This window comes from Rhinolophus ferrumequinum, chromosome 8 (genome assembly GCF_004115265.2).
Source record: "Rhinolophus ferrumequinum isolate MPI-CBG mRhiFer1 chromosome 8, mRhiFer1_v1.p, whole genome shotgun sequence".
NCBI lineage: Eukaryota > Metazoa > Chordata > Mammalia > Chiroptera > Rhinolophidae > Rhinolophus > Rhinolophus ferrumequinum.
Genome location: NC_046291.1, coordinates 11,378,077 through 11,396,865, shown reverse-complemented (window position 1 = coordinate 11,396,865; position 18,789 = coordinate 11,378,077). Strand labels below are relative to the sequence as shown.

General features: G+C 35.8%; 1 protein-coding gene across 1 annotated transcript in view; it reads left to right on the top strand.

Annotated features, from left to right (window-relative positions):
• The first annotated feature begins 232 nt into the window (after positions 1–232).
• NYAP2 (neuronal tyrosine-phosphorylated phosphoinositide-3-kinase adaptor 2) overlaps positions 233–18,789 on the top strand; it is a 246,869-nt gene continuing 228,312 nt past the window's right edge. The window contains exons 1-3 of the mRNA XM_033111355.1: positions 233–340; positions 654–1,139; positions 8,791–9,028. Coding sequence (XP_032967246.1) covers positions 8,808–9,028 — 221 coding nt within the window. The 5' untranslated portion in view covers positions 233–340; positions 654–1,139; positions 8,791–8,807. The remainder of the gene's footprint in view (positions 341–653; positions 1,140–8,790; positions 9,029–18,789) is intronic.

The window sequence follows — 18,789 nt, the reverse complement described above, 5'->3', positions numbered from 1 at the left end:
AATGAGTGTTGTAGTGGATATAAATGAAGGGGTTTCTTTATCCTCTTTTCATTTTATTATTTTCTAATCAGACTTCAGCTCAGATAGATAAAAGAGAGAGGTTCTATTGCCTAGATGGGAGGCCTTTAACGAGAAGGGGAGGCCCCAGGGAGCCGAAATCCGAAGTAGAACGATGCTGCTTTCGGGTTTCTTCTCATTTCTTCAGTTGCTTCTTCCCCTCCTTTTTCCAACGGGCCTAGTGAGCAGGAACTATCCAAGGTGCTAGAATGCCGGGAGCTTTGCCGTTCAATGCAGGCGGATCGCAGAAAGAGAGAAGAGAGATTACTGCTTATTTCAGAAGGTAGGTTCTTTGTTTCAGAATCCCTGATTAATCAGCAGCAGCATCAACAGACTAAGGCAGCTGGAGAGGAGAGAGAAAGAGAAGCAGGAAGGGAGGGAGTCAGGGGCAGGGAGGGAGGGAGGGGAGAGAGAGAATGAGAGAGAGAGAGAGAGAGAAAGCTGGTTGTCACGGGGGAGGGACCATGCCACAAGCTAGGCTGCTCCAAACCTTCTGTATGTAAGTGGCAATGAGAAAGAGCATCTTTTTGGCTGGAAGGAGACATTTAGAGAGGATGTTGCTGATTTTTTGTTTTCATTTATTTTTGTCTTTACAGAATATAATCAAATGAGGCACCTTAGCCAGCCTGGGTGATTGTTTCGAGTCTTGTAATCATCTGGGTAGCAAAGTGGGTAAAAGCATTCAATTCCTTCCCAGCTGGACCTGGAAGGAGAGGGGCTGTGTGTTCCTCCCCACCCATTAGCTATGCCCTCTTTTCTCTGAATGTCGATTTAAGGAAGCAAGCACCTGTCTTCCGTCACCGTATCTTCCTAGAAAACTTTAAAGGCCATTTTATCTGACAGGAAGAACATCAAGAACGCTCTGATCTCTAGTGATGAAGAATCTGGGAGTGGACACTTTTCCCATCCAGATACAATGCACTTTAATTGAAGAAAAACTGAGCTGAACTACAAGTCCATTTGTTATGGTGCTGGATTACTCCTACAGAACTGCCCTGAGATCAACCGCGAGAGAGGGCTCTGACAGACACAAGTCACCTCCTGATTATTGCACTTACCTCTCCCTGGGGACTTAAATTTTGGTATGTATCTCATTTTTCACATTCTCTAAGCATGCTAATTAAATCCAGCACTAAATAGATCAAGCTATCTGGTTGTGAAATGGAATGGGTTTTAGCTGGGGATACTTCATGCTGAAGTTTGCATGTCTTATTAGGTGGAGCAGAAATAAAGCCACAGCGAAGGCATCCAGGGCATTAATGAGCCTCAGGCTGTTTTGTATCCTCTTACCCACTTAGTTACATTACCACAGAAATGGTTAAACTAGATTTTCATTGGTAAAATAAGCCATGATGAATTATTAAAAGCATTGAAAATATTTTCCAGGGTATTAATTGGCATTCATATTGTGCATGCTAGCTATTTATCTGCTATTCCATATCATAAATATTTTACAACAGTCTCTTAGCACTTTTGTGATAGCTCAATTTTATGCCCCCCAAGAAAAAACACAGTAACCCCCCCAATAAAATGCAAACTATTAGACAGACACCAAAGCTGAAACTGCTTTTTCCTAACTAGTTAAACATAAACCCTTTTCAGAAACATACATGTTTAATATCACACAATATCAGGATGATTTCATTAGTGTCATCATAATAAATATTTTCTATTGAACTTTAGGTGGACTTGTTTTACTTGGGACACACACTTATTTTGTTGGAGTGTCTCTGTTCTAATTTTTCCAACTACCAACACTATTTTAAATACATGAAATGTAAGTATTTTCAAACCCAGAAGAAATGTTACATGAAATAATATTATTCGTTTTCATTAGAAAATGTTAAAGTTGTGTTGATACTGGATTTTTTATCTAAATGTATTCCCGAAATAAAGGAATGCAATTGAAGACTTTATATGATGTACTTTTGGTCATTACATCGTGCAAGAATTTATAAGCCAGTAGTGTGGAATAATTGTAGAGAACAAGTGAAAATTAATGCCTTTCCTAATTCTTCATAGTTTAAACAATGTTCCAACTTATTTTCTATATTATCAAGTGGTAAACAAATTAATATGAGAAAATGTAAGCCACACGTGCCAAAATTATTTTATTTTTTTTTTCTGTGGGAAGTGCAACATATGTTTGACAATTCAGCAAAGAAGTGGACTCTGTGAAGGAAATTGACAATTTAGAAAATTAATGATAACAGACTTGAGGAAAAAAATTACAACTTCACAAGGTACTATAGAGAAGTCCAAGGACTTGAAGCATCTATAAACTATAGAGGGAGAAGTATAAAAATCCTAAACACTGGAAGATTGGCTATTGTTTGGAAAAAAAAAAAAACAAAAACAAGTAAGTCATAGACTCCCAATTAGATGATTTGCATTGTAGCTCAAGTCAGCAATTTATTATACTGACTATATCTACTTCGCAAATGATGCCTTATAAGCTTCTGGAAACATGTAGCCAAAGGCTCAAAAAAGTACCTCAGCCAATCACATTTTGTGTGAATCCCTAATATTAGTGGAAATGTGCAATCTTTTTATACCATGGGTAAATAGCTCCATGACAACCTGGAAGTTGGGGAGGAAATTCTAATTTATGATGCTCCTACATTAACATGATTTATGCCCATTTTGCCCATTTTGGGAAGGGAGATAGTGGAAATAAACTCACTCCAAAGTAATCTGCTTTCTGAGAAAAAAAAAAAGCAATCAGTGTCTTTGTAGTCATTTCAACAAGCTCTTTTGGTTTTAACTCTAACATTTCCCATTTTGGTCAGAACAGCTGCATTTTGATGACAGTGAAGATGAGAAACTGAGCATGACAGTTAGTGGGGTTGAGGGTGGGATTTCAAGGATAATCAAAGTGAAATTGCAGGACTGAATTTTGACAAACTGTATATAAGATTTTATCAGAAAAACAATTTTGACATGGTTTACATCGGTTATGGATTATAACCAAGCAATCTAGTCTGTTGATTTTGTCCTATGTGAAGTAAGCACATTTTAGGAATTAATTTGCATGCATATTTACATATGTATGTGAATCCTGATTATTTAAGTACTTATATTTTCACAGTGTGTTTTCAAGTTGGTCTGAGTACATGCAAAAAAATGTAAAAGACCTTTTTTTTCTTCTATTGAAGAAAATAATAGTCAAAATTGCATTGAGAAACTTTTATTCGGATGAATCAATACTACTGGGCAAAATGGGATCCTCTCTCTAAAAGGAGATGCAGTGATTGGAGTGGGAGGGAAAATTAAATTTTAATAACTCAAACTGTATAACTTCCTCACAGCATTAAGACAGGTGTGGTTTCAAAACCTCAGAAATAAATAAGTGGTAGAGACTAGAAAACTTTCCCACATGCAAATAAAATGAAAAACACAAATGAAATGATGGCAAACTGTCTAGGTTTTCCACCTGGAGATTTATTCCCACTATGTATTTTGTTTTTCCCAGATAACAAAAATAACATTATAATAATAACACAGAATAAACTTTATTATTTGTTAGCTTCTAGGGTTGGCCATGACCTAAAATTTAAGAAGCTTCTCATAGAGCTTCAAGAAATGGGGAGCCGTTCTCTCCCAAGCAAGTGGTTTTTTTTCCTCTACCACTCAGTTGATGTGCAAAATAACTGGATGAGTGGAGATTTTACAACTTGCCTTAGAAAACCAAAGTTTGAGATGGAGAACAGCTCCATTTCAGAAATTCTGAGTAAATACTTTAAAAAGAAAAAAAAAAAAGAACTAGCACCCATGAAGGCTCATGGACTAATTCACAGATGACACTGGTGTACTGGAACCCTGCTTTTGGTAAATGGTGGTAAATAATCCATGCCTGAGAAATGTGTGTACACAGCTACCTGAGCCTGTCCTTAACAGAGCCAGAGTGGTTAATGGCACAATGCATGAAATTACACTAAAGGAAGAATTTGTCCTGAATTTTAAGAAGAGGAAAGAGAAATACTTTAACATGTATGAGAATGTGCGTGCTTAATATTTATCTGACTCTTTTCCTACATCTTGTTTTCAACAACAGCCTGCATTTAATACGTAATCCTCTGTTCTATGGGGAATCCAATCTTGACATCAGTTAGTGGCACATTAGATACGCTTTGGTAAATTGAGACCACACAAAATTGGTACCTTAATTCACAAAAGGAATAACCCATGTAAATATATGATCTTTAAGTTCTTGCATACACTTATTTCTCAAAAATATGAGCTCCCCCCCCCCTTTTTTTGTCTTTAACATACAAAGTCATGTAGTGTCTCAGCTTCTTGAGTTCCTTGGATGCAAGTAGTGGCTACAGAAAGAGAAAAGAAAAGTGATTTTTAAAATATTTCTATGGGTTCCATTTTGATGTTCTTATGTATATTTTATGTCCCACATGTATATATACTAGGTAATTTTATTTCAGTGGAAACATTTTAAAGAAATGTAATGCTACTTTCAGCTCCAGGTTCAGCATCGGAAGGTATAGTGATGGTTTTACACAAAAGAACATAAAGAAATGGTTAATTCAGTAATAAGTTCAGTGCTTACTACTTTAAATATAACCTGATTCTCACCAGTGTAAATTGGTGCATCTTAGTTGAGTAGAGTGAAATTTCAAATTTTGGGAAGTGTCACAATATTATTCAAAGTTATCTTTAGGAAGGGCGTGGTTAACAGGAACTAAATTTAAAAAGTGAAAGAATGAAATAAAATAAAGCTGAGAAATTAAACACCCAGTTGTATTTAAGCCAAAATGTGTAGCTTTTATAAGAATGGCAATGATTTTAAATATAGTAATCCAGAAATTAAACAAAAGGAATCTTTTACAAATGAAGAATCTAGTGGTGGAAAAAAGGAACAAAGTGAAGACATGTTTACCTGTGATCTGTATGGGAATTCTGATCTCAGTCATTTTAGGTTTTTCCTCAGGGGAGTCCCTGACGTAAATGTTACATATTGGCCACAACTTCCAAGAAAAAGAACACACTCACATAAGTCTTACACGATTTGAATCAATACTGTGCTTTCCAAATAAAACATATTTGTCTGTGGATGAAGACCACAGATGCCAGCTTTCAACCAATGCTCGGGGAGGCAGAGGGAGCTAAAATGTCTAATTTGTTGTGAGCAAAAATGGCTGCAGACACATACTAATTCAAATAGAAGCACTGAATGTAGAAATGCAAGGTTTTCCCTTCAATCTCACCCACTCTGTTGTCATAAATATCCCATGCAATAATTTGTGGTCTAGTAAGTTAGACTGATTGATTGTGATATATCTAAAGATGCTACCTGAAGGAAATGTCTCATTTGCTTCTGAACTTTGGTCTTCTAAGACGTCAACTTTAGGAATTAGATGTTCAAGACAAGCCTTCATAGAATGCTTGTATATAGGATTTTCATCCAAGGGCCAGAAAATAACTTGATTTACTATCTCACAGTCAAAACACAGCCAAGTTTTTAGTGGTAAAAAAAGACCTGATTCAATATCTACCTTAGCCATAAACATAAATTTCCAAAGATAAACAGATTTATGATACACTTGTTTGTGGGTTGTCACTGCATGGGAGTGGTAGAAGTTGTAATAAGGTAGGTAGACATTTAACATATAGTTCACTTTTCTTTACTGTTCAGTTGCCTAAGAAACAATTTTTGGCTTGTAAGTGTGGAGTCTGAATGTTCCAGAAATGGGATGAGCCTGGTGATTGATAAGTCCAAAACCTTTATTTTCTGGATGTGGACAAACCAGGAAAATAAAATGGGGCAAAATGGATAAAAGGCCTATGTAATGTTGTGACTAATAATTATAGTCACATTTATTGAACACTTATATGCATTTTCTAACTAAATCATCACAACAACCTAATACTATTCCAACCACCATTTTAAAAACATGGAAACTCAACCTTAAAGAGGTTAAGTAACTTGCACATAGTCAGAGATCTATGGGTGATTTAGCTGGGGGTTTCAGGCCATACTGCTCAACTTTTCAGCTATACCTTTCAAGACTGCCTCACTGCTCATCCCTCCCTTACATTAAAAAGTCCATTTTTATTTTTGAAGACTTGATACGATTTTTCAAAAGTTTTTTTTGTTTATTCTTAAAAATGGTGATCATAAACTATGACAAACCAGTGAATGTCACCACTGCCACCTGAATCAATGCCCTTGTTATACTGTATTGCAATTGTTTATTCATTGTGCATTTATACTGCAGTGTGAAGGGCTAGACAAACACAATTCTGCCTTTATCAGTGCCTGGTTCATAACAAATGCTCAAGAAATACTCGAATAAAAAAAATGATTGTGGAAGCAAACATTTCTCTAGAACTAGATGACATAAGCATGCTCTAAAGTTTTACTAGATTTTATGGTTGATTTTCATTCCAATTTTCATCTTAGTTTCAAAAAATCTTATAATACAAATTTTCCATGATTATTTAATATTTTCTCAGAATAATTTGAAAGACCATTTAGTAACAGTACATTTTCAGAGGTACACAATTAACCTTGTTAATTGTTAATTGTTAACCTTGTTAATTGTTTGGAATGTATAAATTGTATAAAGAATGACTGGTGTCCTTTGGATGGGAGGGAAACTTAAAGGAAGAAATAAAAACCTGTGGGTAATGCCTCACACATGGGAAATATACAGTTTTGCTCTAGGGCACAGTGGGAGTGATCGTCTTCCACCCTGAGGCATTACTTCTAGACTCCTTGTAATACTGACTTGGCTTGCTTAACTATGGTAGAATTAATTGCTGTAAAGTTATGCAGATCTTTTTTTATCCAGGCACACCTAGTGCTGAAGTCCTTGGCAGAAGGGAATTTTCAATAATGGCAATGCTTTAGTTCTCTGGGAATCATGTTCTTATATGTCTTTCTCCAAAATTGCAATTCTTTGTAACAGTAATTTTCTATTCCTCTGTGTGTCCACCACATAAGCATCTAATGTGATGTACTGATATTAAAATACAATTAATTATGTTAGATAGTTAGAATTAAAAGACCATTTCATTTGTCAACCCATTATAGATTTAAACCAAACCAAACATAATACGACTTAATATAAAAAAAAAATCATGAGTCAACAAATAACTTTTCATATCCTCTAGTTTCAACAATTTCATATAGAATGGGAATAAATATATCCTTAAATTCAGAGTCAATTTCAAATAACGTATGGATTGACTGGCAGCTAAAATGCTAATAAACTGTGATAAGAAGTGAAGTTTCCATAGCTACCACCCAGGTTATGGAACATGATTATACTTGTAAAAAAATCAGAATAAAATGATTTGTAATGGTGCAAATGAAAGTGTGTGACATCAACAAATAGTTGGACTAATATTTTAAAAATATCCTTTGGAGACTTTTGAAGACAGTAAAAAGACGTGAAGGTAATTTATAATTTTCAAATGGCCACATGTTTCCCCTTGTTAATCAATTTTGCTTTAGGTTTTCCAATCTGCCTCAATTACACCACTTTCCTAGACTATTACAGTGAATATGTAATTGAGGACAGTAAGCCTTATTAAGCTAGGAGGGTAACATATCTATCTTGTGTGTAATTAATTAAACTTCAGTTCTAGTTTTGATTGATTAAAGCACAATTTCTTTATCCCCTGGCTTTATTGATTCCTATGATTCATTGGATACCTCTACTTCAAGGCATGCTGATTTTCATAGCCTGCTGGTTTTCTATCCCCCATTCATCTATACACATATATATTTTCCATTACTATTGCTGCCAGTCTTCCTCCTACACTTTTATTAAAATGATACTAGCTATCATTATTATGTGCTTACTATTATTGAACTTTATGCTAAATTCTTTACAATCATCACCTCTCTTAATCTTCACAACAGCAGGAGGTAGGAGAGATTATTTCCATCATTTTATAGGTAAGTGTAATATGTATTGGTTGAAAAGTCCTATGTTGTTGTTTTGATTTGATTTTGGTTCTCAGTAATCCTTTTTGTGCCCGAGGTTCTTAAACCTTCATGTAGCAATGAGAATCACAGTTGTCACTGCCTGAATTACCAGATTGGTCAGGATTACCACAGTCCTGGTGATCTATGATATTTGAGTTGGGTCAAAGCATTAAAGAGCACCATTCTGAAAAATAATGGAGGGTCACAAAGGGATTATTGCCAAGACAAATTATATTAGAAATGTCTATTTCCTTTCCTTGATGGCTGCTATCTCCTGCATGAATAGTTCAGAGTCCTAAAACTTAATTTAAAATTGTAAGGAAAAAACACACAATGAGAAAATTTGTTCCAAGTAATTATTTTATTTGAAATTGAACAGAAAAGTCCTAATGGTGATCAGAAACAAATGAAGCTTGGATCTGATATATCTTGTTGGTATAAGAACATGTTGTTGAGGAACAGGGTCATAACTGTAATTACATAAACCAAACTTTTACCTTTCTACACTACACTGTATTTGTACCTTCATATTACCTTTCAATGCAAAAGTCTTGGCCTGTGTCCTGCTAATTTTGATTCTCTGAGGGAGTGTTTGCTACTCAGGCCACATTCATTTAATATTTACTTCAAATACTCTGATGGCTTATAATTTCTATTGAGACGTTGTCTCCAAATAGAGTCTACCATAATCCTTGGAGTTTGGGGCAAGATAATAGGGAGAATAAACAACACGTTGCTTTTATCTCCTCCCTTGACAAAGATAAAAATGCATTCTCATCCTACAGGAAGTGTTCCTTTTTACATGATATCCTCCAAGATGATGAGTTCTAATCCAGAGGAAGACCCTTTGGACACATTTCTTCAGTATATTGAAGATATGGGGATGAAGGCTTACGATGGTTTGGTTATTCAGAATGCATCAGACATTGCTCGAGAGAACGATCGCTTGAGAAATGAAACAAACCTGGCCTACTTGAAGGAGAAGAATGAAAAACGCCGAAGACAAGAAGAAGCAATAAAACGGTAAATATAAACAAAAGTATTCTGAGTTTTGTACACACGAGGAAATCGGTGAGTTTTATAAAGGATGGGATGTTGTCACCAGGTCAAGAAGGGGACTGTCAAAATTTGACTCAATGAGACCAATTGAAAATGGCACCTCAACTATAACAAAAACACAATGCATCTTACTGACAGGATTGTCACCTTAGTCACAGAAGTTATTTACTTGTGTGTTGTGCAGGTGGAGGTCAGCTGGGTGGGGAAATAATTCGTTTTCCTATAAACAAAAGTTCATACTGAACAGTCTCTTGATAAATGCCCAAGAGAGTACATAAACACTTTAATAGCCAATGTTTGATGAAAATCCCCACCTTAATGGTCCTTGTTTTTAGTTCTTACCTTAAGATACAGTTCATCTTCTCCCTCAATTATTAAAAAGACTCTTCGATAATTAGAATTATGTAAGTATATGAAGGCATGTAGAACTCTCAGAGTGTGCTTTCTGTGTGTTTTATGGCTATTACAGCTCTTGTATAGGTATCCCAGGTTTATTCAAAGGAAAAACTTTTATACTGCAAAACTACAGCAAATGACTTATGCTGCAACATCTACAGCTACAAGTAGGTGAGCCCTAGATTGCAGTTTCCTAGGGCACTGAGACTAAAAGAAGGACACAGATCTTTTGATTTTTCAAAAGAATGTTACAGTGTTTTCAGTGTGTGTGTGTGTGGGGTGGTATTTTAAGGGGTACGGGTAGATACATGTGTTTAACAGAGTCCTGTTTCTTCAATGGAGTCTGTTTACCAAGTACAAAGATGCAGAAGTTAGGGAATTAATCAATATCTATTAGCTGGATAATAGAATAGTAATAGTTAAGCTATTTTGATAATTAGTTGGTGAATTTTTCATCAAATCTGGCATGAACACTTTTGCTTACTCTGTGAACATTGTGATATTAAGGAAAATAAATTATTATTTTAAGATGAAGTTTTCATTCTTATAAAGAAGCTAGGTAAGTATGCACTACTTCACTTAGTTAATGACACATAATTTTATATGAGAGGGCAAGCAGGAAAAGGGGGAGAGATTTAGAAGCAAAATAGAAATAAATTTTGCGGAGGATTATACTTTTTTTCCCTCTGGACTATTAAAAGGGAAATCTATTCTTTAGCTGGTATAAAAATGTTTGTAAAATTGCATACTGGATAAACAGAGTCACTGTTCATAGTATATGTATACTTCAATTAATTTGTGGTTGGGAATTATGTTATTTTTAATTCTACCTAACGAGTTGGTATCAGATTTCTTTCTAGGAAACAGTAAATGTCCTTTCTTAGGACAGTTTTTTTTTTCTTTTCTTTTCTGTGAAGTAAACCTGATGGACTTGTATGTGTATGTCAGCAGTTTATTTTACTTTTATGAGTCTAAGTTTTCAAAATTCAAAACCAAAAAGGATAGGATACATAATTTCTGAAATAATTTCAGCCCTAAAATCTAAAATTTCCCACTCATGCATTAAACCTCAATGATTAATTATTTTCTATAAGCATATAAACAGAATTATTTGCTGAATAATTTCATCAGGTTTTACCAAGCACCGACAGTGTGCTTCTCACTGTACTATTATCTTCCATGTTTCATCAACAACCTTCAGCAGGTTTCTTTCTATCTAAAGATTCATAGCTATTGTGATAGTAAAAATGGCTCATTTTAGGTGGTTTACTATCAAGTGTTCAAAGGGACATAACCAACAATTCCAATGAAGTCTAAAGACCAAGGGACGGAAGCAAGAATTTAGGTAGTGAGAACAGCAAAGCACTGTTAAGTGTGGTCCAGAAAATTCAGTTATGTGAACTTTGATTTGGTTCCTGCCAGATTAGTGAAACAATGTGTTTTAGAATTATGTTAGAAAGCATAAAAGTAAGGATAGTTCAGTTCACACATTTATTGAAGAAGTCCCAAATGATCTGGAGACATTTGTTTCCACATCACCCCTCAGCATAAGTTAAAAATTTAGTCTGCCCTGTTTGTGCATAGAGCAAAGGATAGGAGTAAGTCACCCACCGTGTGTGTGTGTGTGTGTGTGTGTGTGTGTGTGTGTGTGTGTGTAATCTATATCAATGGTTTATTTGAAATAGTTCTTCTGAGCATGAGGGTTCTTTCTTGCATCAACTGAGTATATATATATATATAATTAGATTAGGAGAAAAATGGGGAACCCATTGATAACAGGAAGAAGCAAGAGCCTTCTAGGGTCCTGCATTTGATAAGATAGGTATTCATTTACTCTGCATGGTTTCCGTGGTATAACGTACTGGAAAATGCACGCCTGAAGCCAGGTTACTCTCAGGTTCCATAACTATGTTGCTTACAGGGCTATTGTTGCCAGAGTAGTTGGTGTTATCCACGGGAGGGTAATAACGGTTTGTACTTTATGTCAGTGACCTAGGAATAGTGGGATTTTACATGATAGAACCATTCAGAATTTATCATCATCTATACCCATACTATCCCTAGGTATGTGCATGGTTGAAGAATAAACCAACTTCTCAGGCATGGGGATACCAATGAGAGGTAAACAGACTCCCAGGTCCTAGTAAAGTGGGCTTATATTCAAGTTGAATTCTGATCGCACACCTGAAGTAAAAGGGTAAGGCAGAGAGACTTTAATCCTGGAAGCAAGGAAGGACACTGGGCCAAGTGAGATAGTTAGGGCACCTCTCACCTGAGTTCAAGGTGACTAGAGGCAATTAGCCAACAAGGCACACAACATGTGACATGGTTGCTGATGCCCAAGCTATAACACACGTTTTATGAGAGGAAGTACTCTATTTCTGTATACCGTTATTGAATAGAATCTAGAGCCTACAAATTGCTCAATAAACACTTGCTGTTAAATGTATTCATTGATTGGAGAAATATTTATTAAAATGTTGCTAAGTGTTCGAGATCTTGATAAGATGGCAATGAGCAGAACGAAGTTCCTGGTTACAAGGGAACTACATTCTGCGAGAAGGATGAAGGAGACACACAGGAAACAAATGAGTACATGTAAATACAAAAGACAGGTGGTAATAATGTTTTACACTGTACACCAAAGCAGGGTAAAGGAGATTAAACACCAAGGCCAGGGAAGGCCTCTGAAAACAAACTACTTCTGAGCAGAGACATGAGATATTGGAAGCGTACTGCCAGCAATGTGAGCTGCATGGCTACCCGTGGGAAGAGAAATGTAGGAGGAGGGTCACAGCAAGCTTGATGTGTTCCAAGAAGAGGATGAGATGTCGTGTAGTCATCAAGGCAAAAACTGGGGGGATACAAGTTCAGGCTGGTAGTGGGCCCCCAAGACATGCAAAGCCTTATAAGCTCTTAAGTTTTATTCTGAAAGAGAAAAAAAAAATCATTGAAGAGTTTTGAACAGAGGTTTGGCATGCCCTAATTGAGCATTTTACAAGGTTTACTGTTTTCTGTATATTAGATGGATGGGGCATAGCCAGATGCAAGAAATCCAGAGAAAAAGCTTTTGCAATAATTCAGGTGAGAAATGATAGTGGTTTGGACTAGGATGGTAACAGTTAAGGTGGCATAAAATGATCAAATTTTAGGCTCCATCAGAATTTTCTGATTGATGAGATGTAGGAGTTGAGTAAGAGAAAGGAATTGAAGATGGTTCTCAAGTTTGTTTTGTTGCGGATTTTTGGATGTTACTGTTCCATGGTGTTTTGTTTTGGTTGAACAACTAGAAGAATGGTGATTACACTTAGCAAAATAATAAAAACTGGAAGAGGAGTAAGTTTAGGTTAAGTAGTGTGGAAATAGGAGCTCAGCTTTCCCATGCCAATTTTGTAAGCCCTTTTAGGTATCCAAATGGAGAATTCTGGCTAGGCAGTTGGATCTGGGACTCGTGGTGGAGATCAAAGCTGCGATATAAATGTAAGAGTCATATCCTATAGACTTCACAGTCATGGGCCTAGTTGAGAATACCTAGTACCTAAAAATAGATAGAGGTGACAAAAGCAATCATGACTATTTTGGGGGGCACCTGATGGCTTACATGATACGAACAGTAGAAGAATCCAGTAAGAATAGCCAGGGTGAAAGAGAAGAACCACAAAGGGGGGAGATGCCCCTGAGTGAAGTGACAGAAGTGATTAAAGGAGACAGAGAGTGATTTTACAGTGAGAGCAAATAGGATGAAGCTTGAGAACTGACTACCTTTTGCCACATTGGTGTTACTGACAAGAACAGTTTTGGGGAGGGTTGGGGAAAAAAACCACTGAAGTTGTATTCATGAAAGAGTGGAAAGAAAGGAATTGAAATGAAATATAGACAACTATTTTGGGGACTTTGCAGTTAAAAAGAAAAATTCAAAAATATGAAGGGTTGTTGAAGGGGGAAGTGCGGTTTACGGTGAAAGTTTATTTTTCTATTTTTTTTCCTTTATGAAGAGAGAAAACCAGCTCATTTAACATACTAATATGTACGATCATAATAGAAAGGGGAATGGTAATAACATAGGAGAGGGTAGAAAAATTACTGTCATTATGTCCTTGAGTAAGTGGGGAGGGATGCGATCTAACGTTATCTTAGAGCAGAGACTGCTGGGCCATGGTAAGAAAAGGCACACCACAATGTATTGGTGACTGAATGATGAATAAATGAATGACTAACCCTGCATAAAAAGGCCCCAAACCTGGCTCATCATACGCCAAACACCATTTTATTATTGTACCCATAGATATGTGATAAGAATTGAAAGATGTAGTGTATATCTTGCTATCAATCATGCTTCCCACTGTTTCTTACATGCTTTCCCCCAAATATTTTTCTGGAACCCTAAAGTGCAGACGTCTTTGGAAGGGAAAATATGCTAGTAAAGCCTGCTAAATTGTTGAAACTTCTCAAATGTCTTTCATTTTCAAAAGCAGGGCTCATGTACAGCATGAGGATGTGGAAGTCTCTGGATATTGTTGGGGGAGGGGTTGGAGAGGAAAAGTGAAAGGAGCCAAACAAATGATGATTGGACAGGGGGAGGAGATTAACGGCCTTGCCTGACTTTGTGACAGGACTGGCTGTGGATATCTCAAATTACCCCATCTCAGTATCCATTGCAATGTCCAAATTCAATTTTATTTTGTTCATATGGTGACCAGTCTCCTGGAGTCCTGACAGTTAAAAATATAATAATCTTTTATATTATAGATATCCTAACAGTATATTTTTTTAGAATTACTTCAACATTCCTAATAGGAATTATATTTTGAATATTTTTGAAAACTCCACAGCAAGATTCTAGTCACACAGGCATGTTGGGGTTTCAGGGAAGGCAAGAGAAGCAGAATACTGACATCTAAATTCCACACATATTTTAATGTTGTTAACATGCAATTTACATCAAGTGGTAGAGAAAATTCAACATGACATTAATGAACACAGTCTAATCAATTAAAATTCTTTATCATGTCTGCTGGATGCCTTCTTTAATATATAGTATGATTGAATATATAGGCTGTAAATGCTGAAAATCTAAAGATGGGGCATGTTTGACCTTGAAAAGGCATTGATGATAATTCTCTGTGAAATATGCCAGTTGCAATTTCAGAAATGTGTAGACTGCCAAGGATTGCTTAAAAAATGGAAATAGGATTTCTTACGATTGACCTTCTGGATCACATATGTGCTAAAATGCCTTTTGTGCTGAAGCTAGGAAGCTCAAAACACTAAGCTCTTAGAAAAAGAACACCCTCATCACTTTCTCAGTGTTCTAAGTCACTTAGGCTTTCTGAGTCCAATTCCTTATTTTTAAACTAACTTGAGCCACATGTCACTCCGAACTTTCTTGTTCCTTCCCTTTTATTTCTCAAATGGGATTTTACCAAAAAGACTTGTTGGGTGAAAAATTCTAAATAAATACAAAGATACTGTTGTTGCTTTTCTTAACAGCTCCAAATAATTTTTGGTGAGAAAGACTTAAAAGAGAAAAGTTAATGGAGAATAAAAACTCAGTAGCTCATCATTTCTGCTATTTTAAATCCTAATGGTTTTGTGCAGGAACTGTTAAATGAGATTTAATTTTTATTAAAACACCTATAAGACAACAAACACACAAAACCTACAGCTTCAAACAAGGGAGCTCAGTCGAGATAGGATACAAAATTCTGGTTTGTCACGTGTGGGCATGAAAAGGGACTTTTAAGAAAGAGGCATGATGGGAGTAGTGAACCATTGATTCCGGACAGGCACCAGCCACTAAGAATGAGAAAACTGACCAATGAAAACAGAATCTCTCCATAAACAACCTGTAATGCAGTTCCTGTGAACATCAGGCCTGCTGTGGATGTTCACTGCTTAAAGGTAACACCTCATTTAGGACATCACATAAAGATACTTCCTGAGGAGGATGGGCAATCAAAAGATCATCTGGTCTACCAAACGCACACTTAAGTTTGAGGCTTCCTTTCAGGTACCTTTTTCTTTCTGGATTCTGGAACTAGTCCCTTTGCTGTCTCATTTTATTGTTTGCCACAGTATTTAGAAAGCAATACAGAAAATATCCCTTAAATAAAAAGCAACAAGAAAATTTGCTTCCAGTACATATTTTTTGTATGTTTTCTGTTATAGGAAAGGGCTGTTTTTTTTTTTTTTTTTTTTTTTAATGAAACAAATGCTATATTAGTGAAATTCTCCTAAACATTGCAAGTCTGGAAGACAGCTCTTGACTTTAGCAAAGTGGTTCTGACACAAAGGACTACTTAGGCTGATTAGGAATGTCTCTATTCCCTGTGGAGGCCCTCAAGGGATCCAGATGAGGTTATATTTCCTCTTTAAAAGTGACAGTCAGAAATAGAATTAGATTACTTACAGTTCTTTTAAAAATACATGCAATTTTATTTAGTATGTATACTTTGAAGCTATTTCTATTTGAAGGTTTCAGTATTTCCGTTAGTCAAAGAGAAACAAAGGATCACTGAAATCTATTCTTTAGACTATAAAGAAAAAGAAGTAAAAATAAACACAAAGAAAATATTTGCTTTTCCTTTATTAAAGCACTGCTATTTAGAAAGTAAATGGTTACGATACGAAAGTTTTGAATTGGTTAAAATTTAAATGATTACTACCCAAAGACATAATTATACCAAGAGCTCTCATTGGAGGCATGTTACAGTTACATAAATCCTCTTTAGATAGTTATGGCTTCTGGAATCATACTCATGATTTGTTGCAGAAGACTTTATGGAAATAAGGAGCATTTATTGAAGTGCATTTTCGGGAACGACATATCCATTCGGTGCAGCATGAATAGCTACTTTGTCACGAATAGGTAATCTGATTTGAGTTTGTTTTAATTGGTGACATGTAGAAAAATGAAATACCCTATTTGTATATCAAAACACATGTTGAAGCGTCATTGCTCAGTTGAAAGGCGGACAGTTGAATGAACTAGGGTTCAGAAACATAACTCTATCAACTTTTAGAAATATCCTCCAGCTAGCCTGAGAATATTTAGAAATACTCTACAGCTAGCCTAGAAATACTCTATAGCTCCTATTCTTAGAGGATAGGAAATAAACCCCAAAAGCCCTCAGTCATACTCCTATCTAGAATTCAACTCAAACTGGCTGTATGTCAGTCTTGCTGGAGTGAATCAGCTGATCTGATCTGATGTGAATTTCTGACCTAATTTTGCTGTAGGACTCAGTACTCAGGCAGAGAAAACAAGGTTAATGTGTTGATAAGGGGGTGAGATTAAGCAGCAGACAGTACCTTAATAACCCTCTCTAATTTCAGCTTCCTCTTGTGTCTGTGATTAATTCCAATCACTTTTCTATTAATCATTTCAGAGGACCGCAAGCTGCTTTGCTTGTTTTTATGTTAAAATTGCGCATCTGAATTTTCTTTTTTCAAAACTAAACAAGATATCCAGATATTGGAGTAATTTTGGTTACAATGCCAAATGCATGGGGAGATTTTTATTCATAGAATCATATGATTAGAAGAGAGAATTCAATAACTCATCTGTCCATCCCTTACTGACCTTTGTTAAGCCGGAAGTCAAATAGACTAGGCTGGTCCTAAATAAATCGATTTATTAAAAGTGTTCTACTTTTTTTTCAGTGCTGGTGGGAAAACTTAATATTAATAAGCATATATCTATGGACACCACTTATACTCATTAATATTAACTTTCTCCACTTAGCCTAAAGACATGGCATTTGTCCACTTTGGCTATTGTGCCATTTCACTTTGTAAGTCAAAATGGAGTCTGTCCTGCTGGCCTACTATTTTCAATAACAGTCACCACAGTCCTAAGATAATTAATATAAATTTTAGCATTCACCTATTTACAATTCACATTGCATCTATATTTGTCATAGGGACGACTTTTGGTTTTTAATTTAGTCACTTGCCAGGACAGATTAGAGGCTACCTGTAGAGAGAGGGACCTTTGTTTAATGGCTCATGTTTAGGCAATCCTCCTTCTTCTTTTCACATACCTTTTTAAGAGCCGTTTATATTTTTAGTTGTTTCTACTTTAATTACATTCTGGACCTAACGTTGACTTTTCATTTTAAAGAAGCTCAGTGTCTGTTTTATAGTTGAAATAAATGGACAGGTGTTGTCAAGGGGAGGGGTTTTCGGTACACAGCCTCATATGGACTGCCAGTCAGCATGAAAATTAAACCCTTCTTATACTGATGAAATTTCAGTCAAGAGTGGACCTTCCAAACCTATGGCAACCTGAATGATCGAAAAGAAACCCACTGGAAAATTTAAGGTAATCTCTCTTTTAGAAGTAGTGTTAAATATTTAGAGATGGTTATAGGTTAATTGGATAGTAGTTTTCAGTCTAAGGCTGTTTCTTGTACTCTTCAGGCTATTAGAGGACATTCTCAATCTTTTACTAAACATGGTCTCTGAAAATGTTCAGAAGCCCAGATAAGAGAAGGGAATTATTATAGAGCAAGGCTATCAGTCAGGGGACTTTTTTTTTTTTTTTTTTTTACTCCTTAAAATGCAGTATGGCTTAGACAACATGTCTAACATAACAAATGAAGCTGCTAGAGTAGAGACTGGGCATGCTAATAAAATAGCTCCAAGGTTTCTGTCCAACTTTGAGGTAGCCTGAAGAAAACGTCTTCATTATAAATTTATGGGTCACCTTGAAATGAATTTTAATCATGAATTGATAAAAGGAAAATCTCAAGGCCCCTCCCAAGATGAATCTTAGCTCGAAACACATGCTTGTAGTTAAAAGTTATTCTCAATAACATCCATATTTGGAAATGCATGACAGAATATTCATATCCATGCTAGAATGTGAATATAACTAGTGTGCCAGGAAGCAAAGGAAAAAAAAATACCGTTTTTTTAAAGACCTTTCAATAAGATGTACAAGGATGATGTTTTAAAAATTAAAAAAAAGGACCAGCATTTAAAATCCATTACTTTAATTAGTAAATTGCATTTTAGCCTTTGATTTGGAGCTAAGTGTACCACTCAGCATATCCTGATGTTTGAATAAGAAATGAAGTGGTTCAGCAGTGAAGATGAACATTGCCAAGGAGACTTCTATATTTGCTGTTAGGCTGCGATCTATATGTGTTGCACAGCTATTTTGTTTCCATATCAAGTTTTTCATTAAGCCTTTCTTGAACATCTATTCTATGTTAGGCATTGTTGAAGGTGCTTGCGATAAAGCAGTGAACAAAATAGTAAATAACACTTGCCCTCATGGGATTTATGATTTGGTGCAGATGGCGTGATGGAGACAGATAATAAAC